General features: G+C 43.9%; 1 protein-coding gene across 4 annotated transcripts in view; it reads left to right on the forward strand.

Annotated features, from left to right (window-relative positions):
- robo3 (roundabout, axon guidance receptor, homolog 3 (Drosophila)) overlaps window positions 1–21477 on the forward strand; it is a 103947-nt gene that overhangs the window by 69042 nt on the left and 13428 nt on the right. For 2 of the 4 annotated variants that reach the window (XM_028982789.1, XM_028982792.1), the window contains exons 3-12: window positions 4863–5020; window positions 5596–5716; window positions 6338–6476; window positions 6604–6731; window positions 7477–7488; window positions 12508–12632; window positions 15124–15295; window positions 16550–16755; window positions 20292–20373; window positions 20728–20896. In XM_028982789.1, the coding sequence (XP_028838622.1) occupies window positions 4863–5020; window positions 5596–5716; window positions 6338–6476; window positions 6604–6731; window positions 7477–7488; window positions 12508–12632; window positions 15124–15295; window positions 16550–16755; window positions 20292–20373; window positions 20728–20896 (1312 nt within the window). The remainder of the gene's footprint in view (window positions 1–4862; window positions 5021–5595; window positions 5717–6337; window positions 6477–6603; window positions 6732–7476; window positions 7489–12507; window positions 12633–15123; window positions 15296–16549; window positions 16756–20291; window positions 20374–20727; window positions 20897–21477) is intronic. The other 2 variants (XM_028982790.1, XM_028982793.1) reach the window with 1 other exon arrangement.

The raw sequence follows: 21477 nt of genomic DNA on the forward strand, positions 1-21477 counted from the left end.
TGTATGCTTTTACATGTCTTATGATGTCATAAACTGAAGATTGAGCAGCCCTATGTGACAATGACTAGAAATTACTGCCAAAGATAAATGATAGAGAGAGTCCGATTTTATTCTTATTGGAACAGTTTGCCTTTATTTTTTAATAAGTCATACAAAAAAAGAAATCTCAATATTTTTTCAAGTAGTTTGCAGAAAAAAGCAAACATTACATTTGGCTTTGCATTTTATGAAGTTGCCATGAAATCTGCCATTTCAGGCTGCTATAATCCCACAAGATCCTGGAGGGACTGTTTAATGTGTCCTTTTTATTATTAAGCATGCCCGGGTTCCGAGGGAGCGTTGGTTGATTGAGCGTCTGTTGATGATACACACACTGACATCTCAGCATAGGGCAAATGCTAACATGGATTTTTTTTTTTGTTTTGCTCTGCGGGCAGCATTATGCAACCACAATGCAGCAGAACATATTGAACTGATGTGAAATTTGGCCCAGCTCTGTTTACATCAGGGAGATGCATTATGCTGCCTTTGCTGCAAATGCTATGGATGATACCATTTGCCACGGTGCGTCCCACAAAACTAACCAGCCATTAAGTATCCAGACAGCTGCATTAGGTAAAACCTGAGGGCTGAAACAGAGGAACATTGGGGTTTTTTAGAGATCCTTGGCCATGCCAAAGACCCAACTAAACATTAATGAAGATGGGATGAGAAATTGATTTTTTTTTTCTTTTTGTGGGGTGGGCAGACTTTAGAGCTGAGGGACTTATTAGGCATGCGCCCCCCAGAATCCACCAGAGGTGGCACAGGGGTCCTTCTAATTGAAGTGGACTGCAGACCTTGCGGGGCGGATTAACACCAGCTTTGTTGTAGTCAGAGGAGGCTTTCCCCTGAGGTGGCCACATGGGGTCAAAGTGCACTGGACTTAATCCGACCCCCCCAGGGCCTTGTGGGTAATTGCTAGTGCCTAATCTAGCTATGGCCTTTCTGCTTGAGCTGGAAGGCTTGGTAGAGGTCCATTGGCCCAGACCTTGTCCAGTATCATTATGATCTCCATAACCCCTTGGAGCCCCTGCTTGGTCATGGCCCTTCTAAATAGGTGGTGTTCATTGGTTCTCAAACTCCAGACGGTTGATGTTAGTGTCTCGGGATTAGTGAAGGAGATGTCATGGATAGGAGTTAGGTTTAGTGCTACCATGAGGGGGTATAGCAGGACATGGAGACTATATAACCCTGCAATGGGAACTGTAGATGTGAGAAAGAAATAGGTGGATTTTGGACAATTAAGTGATTTCTTCTGGGAACAGGCTGGCAGCAAAAATGCAGTGCATTGTGGTAAAATGGGCACAATTTAAACCATTTTTCTCGCTTTTCTTTAACACTGATTTGATAGCAGAGAGAACAAATGAGTAAGAAAGCCCCATCTGCCATACAAATACCAGTCCGCGTTGGCGTGTTAATACAATGCAGTGATGCCACGCTATCTTGACATTTAAAGAAATTACAATCAAAACATGTGAGCTGACAGGCTTCCATTGAGAGCGAGAGCGAGGCGACCCCCGGAGTGGTACTAATATCCACAGGTTTTGTTGCCTCGTTGCTTTTTCATTAGAAGGACAACATTAATCAGACTGGACTGTGCCCTCCCTGCTGGGGTGACATTGTGGTGACATTAGCTCTGTAATTCAGTCCTAATGGCTATCTGTCCCCCCACCCAACCCCCAGAGCGCAACAGTGTAAGCGCATACAGCACACAGGAGTCAGCTCTGTGGACGATTAATTCATGGGCTGCTTCGCAAACTCACATAGGCGCAAACCCCCTTGTGCAAGACCATATAATCAAAGTTCCAATAATCAAATGTTGGAATGTGTGCACACACACAATCAGTCAATCACATCGCTTCACACCCAAAGGGGGAGGCGGCTAACCCAACCCTGAAGATTTGCGGGTTTTTTTTTTTTTTTTTTGTGCTTCATCCTGGGTGGAGATAAGGGTGTCCTATTCCTCTAAAACCCACACCATGTAACCTCAAAGCAGGGATTTGGACAAAGCCATGAGATTTCTTCCCACTATCACGGAGATCGAACTGTGCTGATGGACAGGAAACTTACAAAGTTTCTTTTTCTCCTTTTTTTCTCTGGTTATGCAAACAGAACCTTGATCCAAGCTGAGGCCATCTTTACTTCAGGATGCGTCATTGATTGGTTTGACCTGTGTGTTGAGGTCTCAGAGAGGCTTTTTTTATGAATGCGCAGTTGTTCAGAGTTCGGTGTAGCATCATCAGAACCCATTAAAATGTAGCCTTCACTACTTTGCTGCAGCATTTTATTTTATTTTTCTGAGTACAGAGTACCAGGTACAGAGAACGATCTCATGATGAGTCAGTCTGTCTGTGCTGCATGCTGCGTAGAGGCCAAGTTAAGCTGCATGCTGAGGAAATTGAGAAATTACTGGTGCTCTGTCCTGAAAGATGCACTGATTTTGCACCCTGCAGTTCTCAGTCGTTAATAAATCATATTCATTCCTTGATGTGCATATATTAGATTCACTCATGAATTCAGACTGACTTTTTGGATAGAGAGAGAGGGTGAAAAAATGCTGTGCAATGTATTTAAAATGAGCCAACTTCAAGAGGCCCTTTTTTGATTGGCATTTTTTTTTGATGGTCATATTTTAAAGAGCTTCATGTGGAGCATGTTCACCATGAGGAAGGGGGGAGGCTTTGAGAGAAATTGGTGATGATGTCCAAACCATTTGACAGGCTTTACTGATTGGCCACTGGCATTGGCCTGATAATATTTTTTTTCATTATTAATTACCGTTTTATTAAACATGTAGATAATTGATTAATAGCTGACAGGAATGAGATATCATGACTGCCAAAAAAGGTTTCCATTTCCATTTAGAATAAATGCACGTTGAAGGTTGCGGTTTGTGGTATCAGATGCAGACACAAACACAAATATACATTTACAATTATCACATTTTTTTGTGTCTTGCTCTGGGACACAGTGGTAGTAAGTAGGGTTTGAAACCTTCATACAGATGTTAATGAAAAACACAACCTAACAAAAAGGCGGGACAGTACCCTAAAAGGCAGGAATAGTGTACTGTTGGTAAAATATCAAATATTAGCTGTCTGCAGGTCACTGAAGTGCTTGACAAAATGAGATGAACGCAACTCATATGCTGTGATTGTGGCCTTACCTAAAACCACACATTCACAATTTAATGCACCACAAAACAAATCTGTCAGAATGTATGCCAACCATTCCTAGTTCAATAAAAAGTGGACTATAGAGTGATCGAGTAGATGCTTCAGCACAATAATCAAAATGAGAGGCAAAAGCGACAGAATATGACATGTCTACCACGAGTGGTCAGGGGTGGTTGCCCCGTCTTGCTTTCTAATGTAACAAGATTCATGGATTTCTCATTTATCCATAAAAATGATTATTTTTACCGATCTAGTGTAGAACATTGTGGGAAAAGAATCTTATAATACTCATTAGGTGTCAAGTCTTAGACTCCATGAAGTCCTCTTTATTCTCTCTCTCTGTCTCTGAAACCTACAGTGACTATGTTTGTACAGATGTAAAATGTTCATGAACCATGTTTTCCACTAGATAAATGATGCGAGCAGCACAACATATGGGAAAGGACATCTTGGTGCACCTGTTCTTACCATCTTCAGAAGCAGCACTATACAGCTGGTCTCAGACCAGTAGTCTGAGTGTGGGAGGATCCTGGGTAACAGAGCCTGAGGTTAGCCATTTCCACAGGGGAGCCGCTGACCCCGCTGCAAACCTAGTGTTCGTAATTTATTAATAGACAAAGTGTTTCAGCCAAAAACAGGCCATTCAGCACCAGGGTTCTCGGTAGTTACTGGTGACTGGCCCAGTTGTGGCAGATCTTCACACAGCCCAATTCGTAAAACTCTCTGTTATTAACAATCTCATTGCAGTATATTGGTACAGGCAGGGTAAATTTAGCGGGGAAGGAGTACTGGATATTGGTGGTATTTGCGGAGGATATCGGAATATTGAAAAATAAAAAGATCATTCTCTTCATAAATTTCATGCTGACATAGACCTGGCACGCTCTGGGGCATCAACAGCGCTCAGAAATTGTGCAGGCCGAAATAACGATTGGCCGTTTTGCAATCAGGGAGATATAGAGTCGAGCAGATTAAAGTAATGGAAGCGCCGTTGCAGAGGAATCTGATAAATGCTGTTGAAATGGAAAGCCAGATTTAGTGGCAAGCCGATGGCATCAGCCCTGCAGGTAAAGCAAGGTCAGCTCAAGGGTTCGGCGCCTGATTTTGCATGCTGCTCTTTAATCTGCTGTGAGTTTAGAGCTTATTTCTAAATTCTTGTTTATTTATTTGTCTATGGTGCTGATGGGCTTAAGATTATTTATCCATACAATAATATACTATTCTGTTTGCAAGGCTATTTCAAATTAAGCCTAAATTGTTTCTAATTATACCATCGGTTTATCAAATGATACTTAAAGGTGGACGAGATTTTTGAATGTGGAATTCATAGTCTAGCACATTCCATTTACTGTTTCTGTGATTCGGTTGTGGTACGCGTGGGTGTCTTTGTGCGTCTGTAATTAAATAATTCATCCACATCAGGTCAGTGTGGAAGGTGTTAATTATTTATCATGTCTGATGTTCAAACATGGCCGAGTGAGTAAACTTGGGACGACGGCAAACTGCAGGTCTTTCAGGGTTTTTTTTTTTTTATTTATTTTAACGTAAATGCTGTGCTCAGACACTGTACACCATTAACTGGCCCTGATTCATGATTCTTGCTCATTTATGACCATGCCATTCTCTGCTCTCCTTGGCCCGCAGTTCTGCGTGATGATTTTCGCCTGACCCCGAATGATGTAGTGGTGGCCGCAGGTGAGCCGGCGGTCATGGAATGCATCCCTCCCCGCGGGCACCCGGAGCCGACCATCTCCTGGAAGAGGAACAACGTCCGCGTAAACGACAAGGACGAGAGGATCACCGTGAGTCAGCACCCCGCTTCTCTCCCGTCTGCTGGCCATGAGTCAAAAGAGTGGCTTTCAGTTATTTTCCTCTCTCCTTCCCCCGCTCCATCGCAGCTTTACATAGCCTGCAACACTCTCGCCAGCCACTTATCTAAATGAGCTCTGACAACACGCTGCAGATTCATCAGCAGTGAGGGAAGGTTCCCTGAATGTCATGCGGTGCATAAGCGATGGTGCCAGACGTCGCTTTACCGCGCGCAGACGGTGTGCAGGCGATGCCTGTCCATGGGACACGTTCTATTTTATAGAAGATTAAGCCCCCCTGGCAATACCCTCCTCATTTCCAATAACCGGAACAGAGGATGGTGATTGCATGGTTGATTTTTTTTTTTTGAAACCTGAATTCCAAAAATGGGAAGGTCTTATCTCAGATAGAGAAGGATTTGTGATTTGAAAATTGAAAGTATGCACACCTGTGGCACCGGATTTAAGGGGTCTGTCCAGGAGCTGATTTTTCAGAATTGGAACTGGGAACTGATGCTGTACAGTCACCTGGGCCCTTAACAATCTCCTCTCCTTATGCCTGTTTTCAGATCCGCGGTGGGAAGCTAATGATCTCCAACACCCGGAAAAGTGACGCCGGGATGTATGTGTGTGTAGGAACCAACATGGTGGGCGAAAAGGATAGTGACCCTGCTGAACTGGTAGTGTTTGGTGAGTCTCTTTGTTTGTCAAACCTGAAAATAAACAGAATTTAGATTCAGTTCCACAAAATGTATGACATAACTACACAGGTCTGGACATAAAGAAAAAATATTTGTTTTTATGCTAATCATTCCATAGTTTTTTGTTGAATTCACACCTTCCTCGTCATTAATCATCAGATCAAATGAACTGAAATCTTTTGTCTGTTGAAAGTAAGCTAAAGTGTTATCATTATATTATTTAATAGTAACAATAAATTTGTCAATTGGACAATTAGTTTTTCCCAAAACCTCATAGAACTTAAAGGTTTGCAGAACCTTTCGACCTATAATGACTTATTTTTTTTCTACACTGTACTTGAGAGACACCATCTACCAGGATCAAATTCCTTACTTGGCCAATAAATACGATTCTGATTTAAGCACATTTTGGATGCACCTACTGCATATATAAAAGTGTCCAGTGTTATTCAATATCATTACAGCATTGTTCTTTGGAACCTGCTCATAATCATGAGACAATCAGATTTTTGGTGGGCTTTTGCTGAAATGGCTGGTAATAAAATTTGCATTAAAAAAGAATGTCATATCGAAGCACTGTGTTTAGGTTAACTGTTTTTTTCCCCCTTAGAACGTCCCATGTTTGTGCGTCGGCCAGTGAATCAGGTTGTTCTGGCTGACGACACCGTAGACTTCCAGTGCGAGGTGCAAGGAGACCCCACACCCACCATTCGTTGGCGCAGAGAGGAAGGGGAGCTTCCCCGTGGGAGGTACGAAACACAGATGGACTCATGGGCAAAGTTTGATTGACAGGGAAGGGAATCAGTGGAAAGAGGCAGCCTGTTTAACAGGTATTATTAAAAAAAAAACACGTCTAACTCTGTTTCTCATCTGCAGGTTTGAAATCCGACCTGACAACAGTTTGCGTCTCACACAAGTGCGGGCGGAGGATGAGGGCACCTACACCTGTGTGTCGGAAAACAGTGTCGGCAAAACAGAAGCATCCGGCACTCTTCAGGTCCATGGTACGACAGGCGACATATAATAATGCAATGCAAATAATGCTCTTAGGGTGTCATTATGAAATTTTGTATTGTCATGTAGGTTTTGCAAACTTCCATGAAGGAACGGGCCTATAGTCTTTTATTTACATTTGACACTGATGATGTCCCAGGCAATGCACAGATAATGAGTTATCTAAATACTAAATGTCTAAAATGTCTTATTTTGTTTCAAATCATTCTTTATTCAACTACGCAGCCCCAAACTGTCTGTGATTAAGAAATATTATTTAGGAATAAAATTTCTGCTTCAACATTTAAATTTTTCCACGGAAACAAAATGAGATGCCTGGGTTCTAGGTCCTCTATAAGTTACGAGCTCCAGCCAGAATATTTTATACACCTAATGGGAAGATTATTCCAGCTGACAGCTGTTGGGGAAAGATTTAGCTTGTTGAGAGCCCTTGCAAAATTAATGGCCCACACTGGTGCCAGCGTACATAGTCTGATCTGATAGACAAGACTGCGATTGGGTCAGAATCTCATCTCTCCTGCCCTCTAATCATCACACAGCATGTCTCTCTCGCGTTGCCTTGCATCTGTGTCATGCTGGTATTTTAGTGCCTTGATCGTCATGGTGGCCATGTTTATTTGTGTGAATTTCTGTTAACCCCTGTTTTTCTTCCTCAATTTATCCATCCTCATGCTTATTCATCTGTTTTTCTTTTTTCCTCATTCTGCCCCATTCTTGCCATTTTCACTATTCCAGTGGGCCCATTTCGTAAGTAACCATTTCATCTCATCTTATGCATGCCTTGTCTGCCTGCTGGGATGGGTGGAAGTGGTGGGGGGAGGTTGCTATGATTGGCTTTGTGTGTGTTTTGTACGATGCAGTGGGAGGGTTTTTTCTGTAACAGCACATGATTGGCAGCCCACTTGTTGGGAGACGTGATGTTGATGTGAAGATGCAGAATTAACTTCAACCCCCCCACCCCCCCACCCACACACACACACACACACACATTTCACAATCTACAAAAATAGGGCATCCACTAACACATTGGGTCCATTTGGGGTTCAGCAGCTAAAACACAGACGGCCAGTGACACCTAAACTGCAGACAGCAAAAAAAAAAAAAAAAAAAAGACATGTTGGCTGGAATCAGACTTGTATGGGAATAAAAGGCACCCACAGTGCTGAGATGAATCTCAATAGGGGTGGTAAGAGCACAACTGACCCCTGCATTTCACAAATGACCCTGACTTGCCACTCATGATAACGCTGAACAGAGGCTGAAAGGGAAGGAACAGGCGATCGATACAGCCAGGCAGTGGAGGTGACAGCTGAGCCTGAGCCTCTGGCTCTCTCAGCTCCCCTCCGGACTCCCCTGGCCGGGGCGGGGTGGGCTCCACTTCACTACGGTTTGGCTAGAAGATGACCCAGACAATCGCTCTGGCCTGAAAGGTTTTCAGAAATAGCAGAAGGTAAACGTGTAGCTTTTTTTGTTCTTCCTTTCCAGAGTTTTCCAGAATTGGTCAAAAGATCATGTAAGGAAGCACTGGAATCAAAATGAATGAAAATCAATTTATTTATTAATTTGTTTAGAGAAATGAATTTCTAAATATTCTATGTTCATTACACATCAATTTTTTTTGTTTCATAAAAAATTGAAAACCAACATCTCAAATTATTATCAACAGTCAAACAAAAAAGGCAGAAATTTCTAGATTCTAAACAGTATGGTGAGGTTGAAGGGTTGAGGGTTTTAAATAACAAATGACCTTTCATGACTGTTTGAGACATATTAATAAATAATTTGTCATCTCTTGTAATATAGCTATTCATTTATTTCTCAACAAAGAGTAAACATTTTTTTGTGGTATTGTGGTGGTTGGTTAAATCAGAGGTGGTTTGCCACAAAACCACAATTGCATGCTAACTGTTAATTTTCAGCCTTTGGGCTGATATATCTTTGTGTCTGGAAAGGGTAGGGCCTAATTGAGCCAGCGGGAAAAGGATTTTTTTTTTTTTAGGCCAAAAGAGAATTGGAGAAGTGTGTCTGCTTCTGCACACCAAGGGTCTGAATGATTGAAAAGAGGGAGGGAGGAGGGGAGGGAGGGATTGATAGATGATGGGGGTGGGCTTTTCCTGTTCCACAGAGATGAAGGATCTGTTTCATCATACAAGTCATGGAATAATACTGGCGTGTCATTTCCCTAACTGCCCCTCTTTATTAGCATGTCTAAGGACCGCGACAATAGAAATGAAATAAGCCTGTGTAACAGTGATTCGAACCAGATTAAGCCTCTAAGCTCATTAATAGTGCAGCACTGCCCATATTTCTGAGTAATAAATGAAGAACAAAAAAAAAACACATCACTCACTCAGACATTCACTCAGAACAAGCTTCAAACACTATCATGAAGTGAGGAAACAGATAGGCAGATATGTTTGGACAAGGTGAGTGCATTTGAACTAGTCAACAAATTTCTATTTCACTGTCGTATGCTGGTTTTTTACATTGCCCGGCGGGTTGTCCCTGCAGTCTGGATGTTTGATTGCTTGGTGCCTGTGCTAAAGCAGACATTAACCATGTGTTCAGTTTTTAATTGCAGCTCGGTTCACTCACGCCCCTTTCAGCGCCCCATCGGGGAGTTTTGGGCAGCGCCAAATGCTTATCGTGACCGCTCGATGGGTGGATGTTGCTATTTACTAGTCTCTGTTCTCTTGCCGTTCACTGACTTGAAGGTAAAGAGGCCGTGTTTCTGAATCTGTTTCCATTTTCTGGGTTTTGAAGTGCCCTTTAATAATTTGAGGCTGTGTAACACAGTTCTGTTTTGTTAGACTTGGAAATTATTATTTTTCAGTCTCTATAAATTTTGTCAACATATAAAATGCTGAAAACTGGCGCATCATACAGAATTAAACATTGAATTTTAACGAGCTGAACACTGCCATATATTTTGTAAAAGAGGGATTTCAGAAAGATCTACTGTCATGTTTTCAGATATGACAGACAGAAAGAGGACAATTCCCATATCCCGACATGTCTGTTTTAGCCACAGGAAGCAGCATTATGTATTGTAGGCATTTTATTTCCTCCAAGTCACTCCATATTTAAGTTCTAATACTTCCACGGTTTAACAAATCTAACAGTGAGGTTTAATGCCCAGACATTCCCTTCACTGGTAATAGTTTGTTGTAGCCGAAGGCAGCGTGCTACGTGCTTGCAGAACAGGAATTCTCTCATCCTTCTTCCCCTCCTTGGATCACTTTGAGAGTGATATTCTTCAAAGACGAAAGGAAACAATCACTGACTCTGGCACAAATGTGAATGGATTATTGGTGCGTCCTAAGGTGTTATCCGCTTCGCATTGAGATGCTGATTTTTGTGTGAAAATGGTTGTGACTGCTGGGTAATGGATTGGCAGCTTCTATAGGGTGTCAGCGGGCATTGCATAAGATGTGGGTATTACAGGCAGTTTCGTAAATATTTCAGGAGCGTTGCATCAGCCCTTGAGAGGAGGTAATAGAATCAATAAGGAGCCGTGCCCCGGAGATGACAGCCGAAGGGGCGTAGAATTGGGATCGTTACCCTTTTCCCGGTTGTAACAGAAGCAGCGCTTTCACTGACCGGGGGCTTATCGTTTGTAGAGAAAAGGAGGTGTGTTTCAGTGCTGACCCCTGAAATTGTAGGGCCTGGTTTTGGGTCATTGCTTAACCCTCAGATTCTGACCCCCTGACCCCTCCTATGACCTCTCTGTTGGGGGGACGCAGCATCCTTGGCATCCCGGCAGTAAAAAGGGCATTTAGTGCATCAGCGAGGGGTGGTCAAGAATCATCAAGGTGGAAGAAACACAACCATTGTTGCTAAGCAGCCGATTTGGGGACAAAAGGCCCTGGAGGCGGATTGCGGCGACACATTTGGTGTGTTAAGGAGAGAAGGGTCAGCATCACAGGTCTCGCCGGCGTGATGAATTATGTGGAAATAAGAGGTGAGAGGAAGGAGAAAAACCCAGATGCACTATTAATGTGGGGTGTCAGTGGTGCCCGGTCCGTCCCTTAATTGTTTGTGAAAGTGAGGAAAAGGACCGAGGGATGAGAAATCAATTAGCCGCTGAAGGTTAAAGGTGACAGCATCGCACATTCACGGTGCCACAGATAAAGGGCAAACGCACATGGCTTTAATCAATAATGTTTTCCACGATGTGTGTGCGTGTGTGCGTATTTGAATGGATGAGCCCAGTACCACCTACCTGGCCAAAATCACATGGTTTGTTCCCATTCCAGGAGCTCTTCCCTGGGATGGGCAGTGGTGGAGGGCGGCCTGTGTGTTTCCCCACATAAAGAGGCCTGTGGGAGAGATAAGCCCACAAGATTAACATCCATCAGGCCGGGCCATTGATCACCCTCACCGCAGCGACTTGGGAGACCCACTCCAGCTCTGCTGAGCCTGGGCTAACAAGACCCCTTTCAGGCCCCTTCCCTTAGTCTTCATTGACCAGCTCAGAGAAGAAAGAGTCAGAAAACGAGAGCAATGAGCCGCGATACGCCCATTTTTCTTAAACCATAGAGGGATGTCACATCATTTCAGGTTCTTATGAAATGATGTTGTGCTGGTTTGTAATATCATTTTGCACATTACAACTGTATGAAAACCAAACAGACTATGCACTTACAATAAAAAAGTCTTTAGACATGTGTTTATGCTGCATCTGTTGAGAACACTTCTAAAACCTTTCCTAATGCAGCTTCCAGCTGAATTGTGCTATGCTTTAGGCTAAGTAGCCATCTGTGGGGGCCAACCAATGTCAAAACAATACTGAATAACGGTCCAAGTGAAAATAACAAAAGCCTGAAAGCACTGTACGCACAAACAAGCCTTAAATTTACCAGGTTGTGTGTGTGTATGTGTGTGGCCCTGCTGGACGTCCTGAGAATCGCCCAGCGTCAATTTGCGGTTCTGGTGTCATTGTTGCCATCTGCATGTGAGTCACTGTAAACATAACCTCCGGGTCAGACACGACGGATTCTCTGGCTACCCATATGCACAGTTTCAGAACTGGCAGGTTTACTGCATGCTTTCAGAACACACACATGCACGCCCACAATTATCTTTGTACTACATTAAATTACATTTCAGCGCCCTGTGTTTAGTTTTTTCCTGCTACACTGTAATGTGGAAGATGACTGAAAATAAACAGAGGTCCCATATCTACTGTGTTGTCCTTATAATTACCTACATGGGCCTGTTTTTTGTGTCATTATTAGTAGATATGGGAATGTTAGTAACTTAAAGTATGTCTTCAGGCTTTACACCAAAATGGCGAACAATGTTTAAAACTATAAACATAGTTTAATGCTTCCTTATTGTGGCTAGTTTAACCTCGCTCCTGTCATTACATCCAGCAGTTTGATGGACCAACTAGTTATTGAGACATTTGCAAACACTCCGAATGTGACACATCTTGTAGTCCTCTATATCTACATCGGTTGTGCTTTTTTCTTGTTGACCATAGGATTATGTCAAAAACCAGGGCATGTTGTCTGCAGTATAACACTCTTACGCATACAAGTAGATTTGCGTTCACGGGTATGAAAAAAACTATTTTCGTTATGAAACATGTTCAGCATTCATTATTGTAGTAAAAGCACTTCGTTAGAATGTATTTTGACAGGATGACACTCTTTTCACTTCTCATCACATTGCATAGGTATGGTGAGAACACCACATTACCACATAGAAAACGTTTGTTTCTGTTTGTCTGTTTCTGATTTTGTCTTTTCCTGTCTTTTTCAGTTCCCCCTCAGATCGTGGTACGGCCTCGAGACCAGATCTCAGCTCAGGGACGCACCGTCACCTTCCTCTGCGGAACCAAGGGCAACCCTCCTCCAGCCGTGTTCTGGCAGAAAGAGGGCAGCCAGGTAGAACTTGCAGAACTTGCCTCTTGTGGGCTCTTGGCAGTTGAGGAACATCATCATGGATCGGCCTGAATTAGAGAGCCCCTCCCTGTCGCTTTCTCAGCTCTTAATTCGGCCCCTGGCGGCGTCACAGGCACATTTGTTTTACACGCACACGTCTTTTCTTTGCTTGCGTGACTTATGTAACAGAGCGGCGCGTTTCCAAATCTGTCCACCGCGCAGCACAGATAAGAGCAGCTCTTTCTGTGCAGAGCTGGTGGGAGTGGAGTAGGTGAACCTTGGCACCCACATGCATGCGTTGCCATATGGAATTATTTTTCGCTCCTGAGCTGATCTCTCTGGAGCTATGGCATCCTCTGGGAATACTGGCACTGATTTAGCACCCTTGTGTGTTTGCTACAGTGCATGGGGGTTTTGTTATGTGTTGTACTGCAAAAAAAAATCTACAAAGGTGAAACATTTTAATAAAAATAATAGTTTTAAAAAAAAAAACCTACAGATTTCAACATTCCAGGGTGCTGAAAGGCATGCTGGGAGTGTGTGGGAGCTGGCAGAGCTGTACTCGGGGGACGGAGTAGAGGCAGCAGGAGGGGAGAGTGGGAGGTGTGAAGGAGTATGGATGGGGAACAGAGCTGGAGAGGAGCCCTGCCCGGGCCCGGGTCTCGGGCCCGACAGCTAAAAATAGCGGGCGACAGAAGTAGGGAAGACGTGCAAGAAAAGACGCCCATTTGTTTCAGACTCTTCAGTGCAACAAACGGATGTCTCGGTGGATCTCTGTAGCTCCATTCCCATCCCTCTATCTTTTTCTTCACACTTTTATTGCAAGGCCAGCGATGTATACTATACATCTTTACTTTTCATGATTCTCTTTGGTCATGATTTTAAGTGTGACTGTTATTGATGAAATAAAAAAATTATTTTGTATTTAAAACAAAAATACAAGGTCCCAGGTTTTAATGTTTATAACTTTTTCTCTAATAATAGTGTCACAGAACATTTTCTGGATTCAGGACTGTTTTTTTGTCAGCCCAACCACATACTGGGTTTGAAATACTGACACAAGTCATGGTGTGTAGATCATCCAAACAAGGACAAGACAGTAAGACCAATGTTTGTAGTTGGTCCTCTGATGCTGGATTTTTAGTTAATATTCTTACTGCATTGATGCAGCAGGTTAAACTGAACTGGTATGTTTCTGTTCATGTTGGAGCGGCTAACAGGGCTGCACAATGGGGGATTATATATTATGTAATGTTCAACAAAACACTTCTGATAAAGGTGTCATACCACAATGAGTGACATTACTTACTCTACAGTATTTGCGACTCTAGACTTAGTAACAGTTCTTAATGACATTTTTCAAAATTATTTTCTTTTTTTTAGAATCGATTCAAAATCTCTAGTAGTTACTGTATTGTCTGCAGTCTAGGGGTTGTGAACTTAAAACGGCCTAATCTCGTTGTTCATTCTTGTCCTTTTTTTTCTCTGTGCCCGGGGTGGCATGTTTTGTGCGCAGCCTCTTGTTTTAGTTTTTTCAGAAAATCCCCTGACCTCCAGCACCCTTAGCCCCGGCCCCTGTGGCCGTGCGCCACTGCCCTGTAAGCTTCTTTTGAGTCCATCTCCCACCCCACGGCTGTCCACCCTCCCCTGCTCCCATCCTGTCCGGCTGCGGCCGTAACCATCCAGACAAAGGGGCAGCTGTCAGTGTGGCAGCTTCAGCGGCAAGCGCGTCTCCTCATGATCTGTCTAACCCCATAACCCCCTCCTTCCCCAGCCCACCCCTTTACTGAAAGCCCCAGCTGAGATCAGTCAAGCTACTCTGCAGCCTCCCAGTGCAAACACTGTCATCGCTTCACCACTCCATCTTCCTCACTCACTCTCTTTCTGGTGAACCCGAGTCCCCAAACAAACAGAACACTTTCAGCAAACAGATCTCCATTAGCCCATGATAGCTGTGGCCATGTTCTTGCTTTGTTCTCCAGTCCTTTTACTGAAGAAGTGACCAGTGAAGGAGAAAGTGTTGTTCTGGGCAATTTGAGCTTAAATGAAAATCACAGCTATTTGAGCTTTTGACTGTGATTCCAATAACAGAACAAATATTTAGCTTTTGTTTTTGTAGTTAACTGACAAGGCTGGGACTTTTTGTTATAACCAAATGAGGACATGTCTTACCTTGGAAATGTTTTAATGGAAAAAGGTCACAAGTGAGTTACAAGCTGCGCGAGTTCTACACTCAATCTGTTTAACTCACAGGCGCATGGTGGTTGTGGCAATACTTGCTGACAGTCCCCAGACAGATCACTTCAAAAGGCTGGACATGTCTAATAGCCTTTTCAGGTGCCAGTTCATGAGCACACACAGTGGAGACGTATTAGAGGATTTAAAAAATGTATAAAAAACCTGACATTGGCAAAATTGTGTTGCTTAGTTTTTGGTTTTGATTAATTTTCAATAAATTGCACGATTTGACATGCTGTGTGTTTGTACTGTGCAGATCCTGCTCTTCCCCAGTCAGCCTCCTGCACAGTCGGGACGCTTCTCTGTGTCCCTGAGCGGGGAGTTGACCATTACTGACGTCCAGAGTGAGGATTCGGGATATTACATCTGCCAGGCCATCAGCGTGGCTGGGAGCATCCTCACCAAAGCCCTTCTGGAGGTAGAGGATGGTGAGTATCAACAGAGGCTTTCCACACTGCCCCCCTGTTATAGAGTTGTACCAGTTACCCTGCAATTCCAGCGAGATAGACATCAAAACACAGCTAATGAGACTTCAGAGCTACGGTCTCACTTTTAACTAGTGTTACACCAAATGTGGTCCCTTGACAATCTCACCATTTATAATGCAGATCCAGATTAAACTCAGAGTCGTTATTTTCCATTTGTAGACTTTATAGTAAAGACTTTTTTTAAAACAATGTTTAATTTGTGCTGCCTGCGCTTGCAGGGAGCCTCTTGCTTAAAGCAAAATAAATTAACAACTCTTCAAAGCCCCAAATTAAAAAAAATTCTTCGTCCCCCAAATGAGTAAGCAGCAGGAGGGTGGTGAGACGTAATCAAAAAGGACAAGTTGGAATCGCTCTATGCAAATAACCTCGGGAACATATGCTGCCTCTGTCATGCCCCCACAGTAAATGGATAAACTGTTTATGTGTGCGCGTGTGCGTGGCGCCTTTCAACGGCCTGGCATCCTCTGCACCGCAAGCCCTGGTGTTATATTCGTCCTCCTCTGTGTAGCCCTCCACTCAATTGCTTATTCTGTAATGCTCTGGGACCGCCCTCGACAAAGCAGTGGGCTTGCAAAATGTAATCTTATTTCCGCAAACTGTTTTACCCACGCACTGCCCTCTGAGGAGGGTGACCTCAGCAGACTGCGGTGCCGACCGCTCCGCTTTACGAGGCCCATCCACATCCATTTACCAGGGGGTTACATGGGATTGATGGACTGTTGAATCAATCACATTATTGGACTTTTTAAATGTAAAGTTAATGGTCTCGGTAGCTAGAGTGCAGGCGAATGTTAAAAAAATGAAATTGTCTGGTTTTGTACCATAGCAGTTCACACCAACCGCTGCACCAGGATCCTGGGATCCGAGAGTGAACGGTTCATGCCTGGAGTAAAAGGCTCCTTAATTATTTATTAATGCGCTCTTCTCACTTAGGTCAATAGTAGAGGAGGTTTTCAGTTCTTGTCAAACAAAGCATTAATTATTCATGCAGACCTCAGCACATTAAGTCATCACGCCGGTGCAAAGTGGATCGGAGTGCATGTAACAGAAGAGCCGGATTTGGAAGAAAGGGGTTGATTACGGCACCATTAGTCACGGGTGGGATTGGAATTGAGTCGGTTTATGTTGTACATGTTGGCATTTCTATCAAGTATTGAATTAAGTAATAGCGTCTTCCCTCCATCCTTTTTGCAGCACCATCAGACCGGGTTCCTCCCATCATACGCCAAGGGCCATCCAATCAGACGCTCGCCCTGGGAGCCACTTCCCAGTTACAGTGTCACGTCATGGGGAACCCTTTACCCAGCATTCAGTGGGAGAAGGACGGGCAGCGAATCCTGGGCAATGACGATCGCATCAGTCTCATGGATAACGGCACCTTGCAAATTACCATGCTGCAGGTACGACAGAAGAACCCAGACAGACCTGGTGGTCTTATCAGTAAAAGCACCTTTAGGACATTAGCCACCATATGGCAATGCTAAATCAAACAGTAGTCAATACTAAGTCGCAGAGCCAAGACAGACACCATATGTCACAACCCCTAGATACCACTACTTTACTCTGACATATCTGTGAGTAGTTCGGAGCAATTTATAGCACTCATTTAAATTAGAGCCTTTTAATAAAAGAATTAAGCTTTTTTCACAGTGCTAATTTCAATCATCTTGTTAGTAACGATTTGATGAGTCACAGATAATTCAAAGTAATAGAGTAAAATCACTGTCCTATTCTGTTCTCATGTTTTATGGTTGACCCAGTCGAATGTGTTACATAGTGATGCCTGTAATTACTATCATAATGAGAGCATGCAGTTGTTAGCACAGGCACGCGGAGGCTTAATGAAATCCATTCGACCGTGCCTCTTGGGGATGACGCGGGACCCACCTGAGGTCATGGAATCGCACAAGCTGAGCTGATATGTTAATCGATTGCGAACGCAGATGATTAACGAGCGTGTACACTTTAATTAAATGCTCATTCTGGTAGGTATTGAGAGAATGAGTAAGAAGGAAAGTGAGAGCGACAGCAGAAATATTCAGTAATCTTGCCGCCACTTATTTACTATCCAGATGATTTCTTTGCTTTCTGTTACATTTCAGTTTAATTGAAAGCATAATTTTCAGGAATTATAATGTTAAAAGAGAAACCTATCAACTGTTGGTGTGCTGTTGCACAGGTCCATTTACCCCCACAGGAGGATCAGAGGATGTTCCCATCCACAAGTGTCACTGAGGGATTGATAGGCATGAAAATTATGTAAATCATATGCTGTGGCCTTCATGTGCTGTCACCAGATTCGAACCCAAATGAACACCTACGGGGAGACTTTGAAAAAATGTCTCCAGTGACAGCGCCTTCACCACCAACAGCAACTGTAGAAGTATCTACCAGAAGAATGGTCTCCATGTCAGCAGTAGAGAATCTTTGATAAGGAGCAGTGGTGCTCTTCTGATGACTTGTGTTTTTTCCTTTCATTCCTCACATGTTTTATGCAGATACATTTACATTTATGCCTATGTGAATTCAAATAAACAGAAAATGACATTGCCAATGCAAGTACTTCTGTATGAGGTTTGAAGACACTGGCTGTTTGGACATCTATGGGAAGTTCATCCCCACAACAATGTCTTTCTCGTGCCTTGAGAGATGGTGCTGGTCTAATTTTGGCTTTGTAGGCGAGCATCAGTATTTCAAGGCTGATGCAGACAGCAGTGAGGTGTTGTGGGAGAGCAAGGCTGTCTTATGCAGATACGTTTCTATGGCGAGATCTACATTTCTTAGCCTCCTCGGGTTCATGTGCTTTGCCTACAATCAATTCCTGTGAATTTCACCTCCCCCAGGGCCCTGACCCCATTTAAGGGACATTCAGTTCCTGTGAGCTTCTTGGTGTTGGCACCACCATCACGTTTGTGGCCCAGCAGGGTCAGGAGCCTGTTCTGCTAACAGATGGGATCTTGTCCCTCTCTGGACATCTCTGTGTGAAAGTGCTCTGTGAAGAGATGCCATTATCCTGGGAGCCCTGCCAACATCACAATATCAGCATGTGCCAAAATATGAGAGCGAGAAAGGAGAGGAAGGAAGGCACAGAGGGGGAAGAGGGAAAAGGACGGGGTGACTGGGAGAAAGTGGAAGAGCACGCGATGATGGGGAAGAGGAGGAAGAAAGCTGAGCGCAAGCGAAAAAACATTTAGCTCCCTGTCGACTTTTTCCCCTCATCCATTTTTTAACAATCTGTTTAGCGCAGGCCCCTGAGCTGCCAGGCATGATTAATAGGCAGATGCCCGCCCGTTTACCCCTCAGAACGGGTCCGGCCACCGCCAATCAGCAGTCAGCATGCTTAAGGTCTGCCCATTGGCGTCACCTGATCTCGGCAAGGAGAAGGATAAGACATCGCTGATTTTTCTTTTCTTTAAAGGCCCATTTTTTACCTTTTTTTTTCCTCTCGAGTTGCCAAAATATAACCATTCACACATATCTTTATTCACGCACAGCCGCAAGGTGGGCCAGAAGCTCTGCAGCAGCACCAACAACACCATTAATGCCCTTTGTGTCCAAACGCGCCGCTTCATTTGAAGTCTCAGTTGAAAATTTGTACCTGTTATAACATAAAATGTAATAACGGAGGCAGTTCTGAAGGTTATTCTTGTGGTGGGGAATGGAGTCAGTCACAGGAGAGGTTGGAATGAGGGGTGCGGACGTGTCTGAAACGCAACCTGTGCTGCTCCGCCTGCCGACTCAAAGCTGCAAAGCTCAGAGCGATGCCTACGGAGCTGTCAGCATCATTAGATCCCTGTCACAGGGAGAAGCGGGAGGGAAAAAAGGTTCCACCGTTGTAAGCTGTCTCAGCTCTAGTAGCAGTAAAATTTTAATGGCCTCTCCTCCCGCTCCTCTCCTCCGAACACGGCCCCACCCTGCCCTACCCCCACCCCCCACCCCCCCACCGCCTGTCCTGCTTCAGCCATACCCTGTTAGGCGTCTGCAGGAAACCATCGCAGGCTGCGCATTAACATTGAGAAGATGGCATGAAGCTCAGCTGCAGCCAAAATATAAATCTGCCGTGTTTACAGGCACCGCTGACTGAAGCTCTGATTTACTGGGCATCAAGTGAGGTCTGGCTGATATTATGGAAGTGTAAATAAGGTCTGGTTAGGGCCCAAATGTTAACCAAACTCGTCGTCCATCTAATAAATCTGACTTGATGAGGTGCCATTTAGTACACAGAAATGTCTGGGCCTCTCTTAAACATCGAATAGAAGACAGAAACGGAATATTTTGCCCCTACTGGAGGCAAGGACATGATTCCTCTGCAAGATTTTCCCCTCATTGGTCGGTTGATGGTGGAGAGGCAGTCAAAGACACCACACCAAAATCCGACTTGTCATATTGTGTGTTTTACACTATTTTCATCTTCATCAAAAAATGTTTCATTGTTCTTTTTTCTGTCTGTAATTTGCTATGGTCTATTTAGTTATTTATTCATGAAGTGAATGCTTAAGAATTAAAATGCTGCATGTCAGTGAGAAGAATGCAGGAAACATCAGCAGATAGACTCCTTCAGTATTCCCTTTCAGAGTCGGTTTGGAGTTGGTGTAAGGAGAGTGAGAGATCTCCAAAGTGCTGCAATTTTTATCAGGCCAGTGGTAATGCAGTTTTTTTTAACAGGTTTTCCGCAGCCCAACCTGAATAAAAAAAAAACAAAAACAACAGTAGTCTATGGAAGTTTCTTAGATGGGTTTATGTTTAGACATTTAAAAGGAAAGAATTGTAAAAAAAATGTTTTTTAATAGCTTGAATCAAAGGTCTTGTACATATTTGGGAGGAGGCATGTTTACTCACCCAGAGAGATTTTCCTCACTGTTGAGGCTCGGAGGCAGGCGTGCCATTGTGTTTTAGTGCGTCCATACAAATGTTGACCCTGAGCCTGTGTTGCTAGGAGACGGACTCAGGGGCCTACACCTGTGTTGCCTCCAGCTCGAGTGGCGAGACTAGCTGGAGTGGAGTTCTCTCGGTGAAAGGTAAACACACACACACACACTCTCACACAGACACACACTGTGGGCTGCTGAAAACCATCACAAACACTGCTAATGGGGATGTGGCTTGCACTCTGGACGAGTATAATAAAAACATTGCACATTTTTTATTAATTACACTTTGTTTTAGGTTGATTGTTAATTATTGTAGCCCAACTTTAGTACAATTTGGTACAATATGATGCAAACTTATTTTTATTTTGACACAATGTTTTTGCCATAAATTAATTTCAGTTAAAGCTTGAGGTTCCTTAGCGCAACAGCCAAGCAATAAACATTTCTTGCAAAACTTACAAGCCATACATCTGGATAATATATTTTTTATGTGTGTTGAAGAGACTGGAGGCTCATCTGTACCCCAGGCCTCAGAACCCTTCCAGCTGCCTGGTCCTCCTCAGAAGCCGGTGGTGACAGATGTGACCCTGAACAGTGTAACCCTGACCTGGCAGCCCAATGCCCATGAAGGAGGTGCTGCTGTTACCTCCTACATCATCGAGGCCTTCAGGTAAGGCAGACTCAATAGGCAGAACTGCACTGTGTTATTTGGTGATAGTTCTGTAGAAATACACACACACTAACCCTGGGTATTGCATTGGCTTTTTCTTCTCAAGTTTCATATAGAATCATATTTCCTCTAATCCCGAGTGTGCTGTAGGCGGCCATTTCTCTTTCCCTTCATTAATTGTTTCAGAGTTGCTGTGGACAGGCATGATGGACAGTCACACACAGCCCTCTAGGCGTCCCGTCTTTGACCTCCTTCAGCTAATTCCAACCCAGCCACACTCAAATACACACACATTTATATCCCCACATATAGCCATTCGCCATATTCCTTTAAAAACCATCACTCACACTCAGGAACAGCATTTCTGCACTGTAAAATGGTAATGAATTCAAATCCTTTGCTCACAGACGTGGTCCTTGGGCTATTGTGGGCCAGCTGCAGAATTTGGACAGCTGTAATTACAGTCGTAGAGGTCCTGTGGGCTTCGGGTAGAGGCGCAGCACGCTGTGCACTAGCAGGCAGCCATGCTTGCTAGAGCCGGCCCCGTCCACGTTCAGCCCAGGCCTCGATCTATCATCCCA

The sequence above is a fragment of the Denticeps clupeoides genome, chromosome 6, assembly GCF_900700375.1.
Source record: "Denticeps clupeoides chromosome 6, fDenClu1.1, whole genome shotgun sequence".
Taxonomy (NCBI): domain Eukaryota; kingdom Metazoa; phylum Chordata; class Actinopteri; order Clupeiformes; family Denticipitidae; genus Denticeps; species Denticeps clupeoides.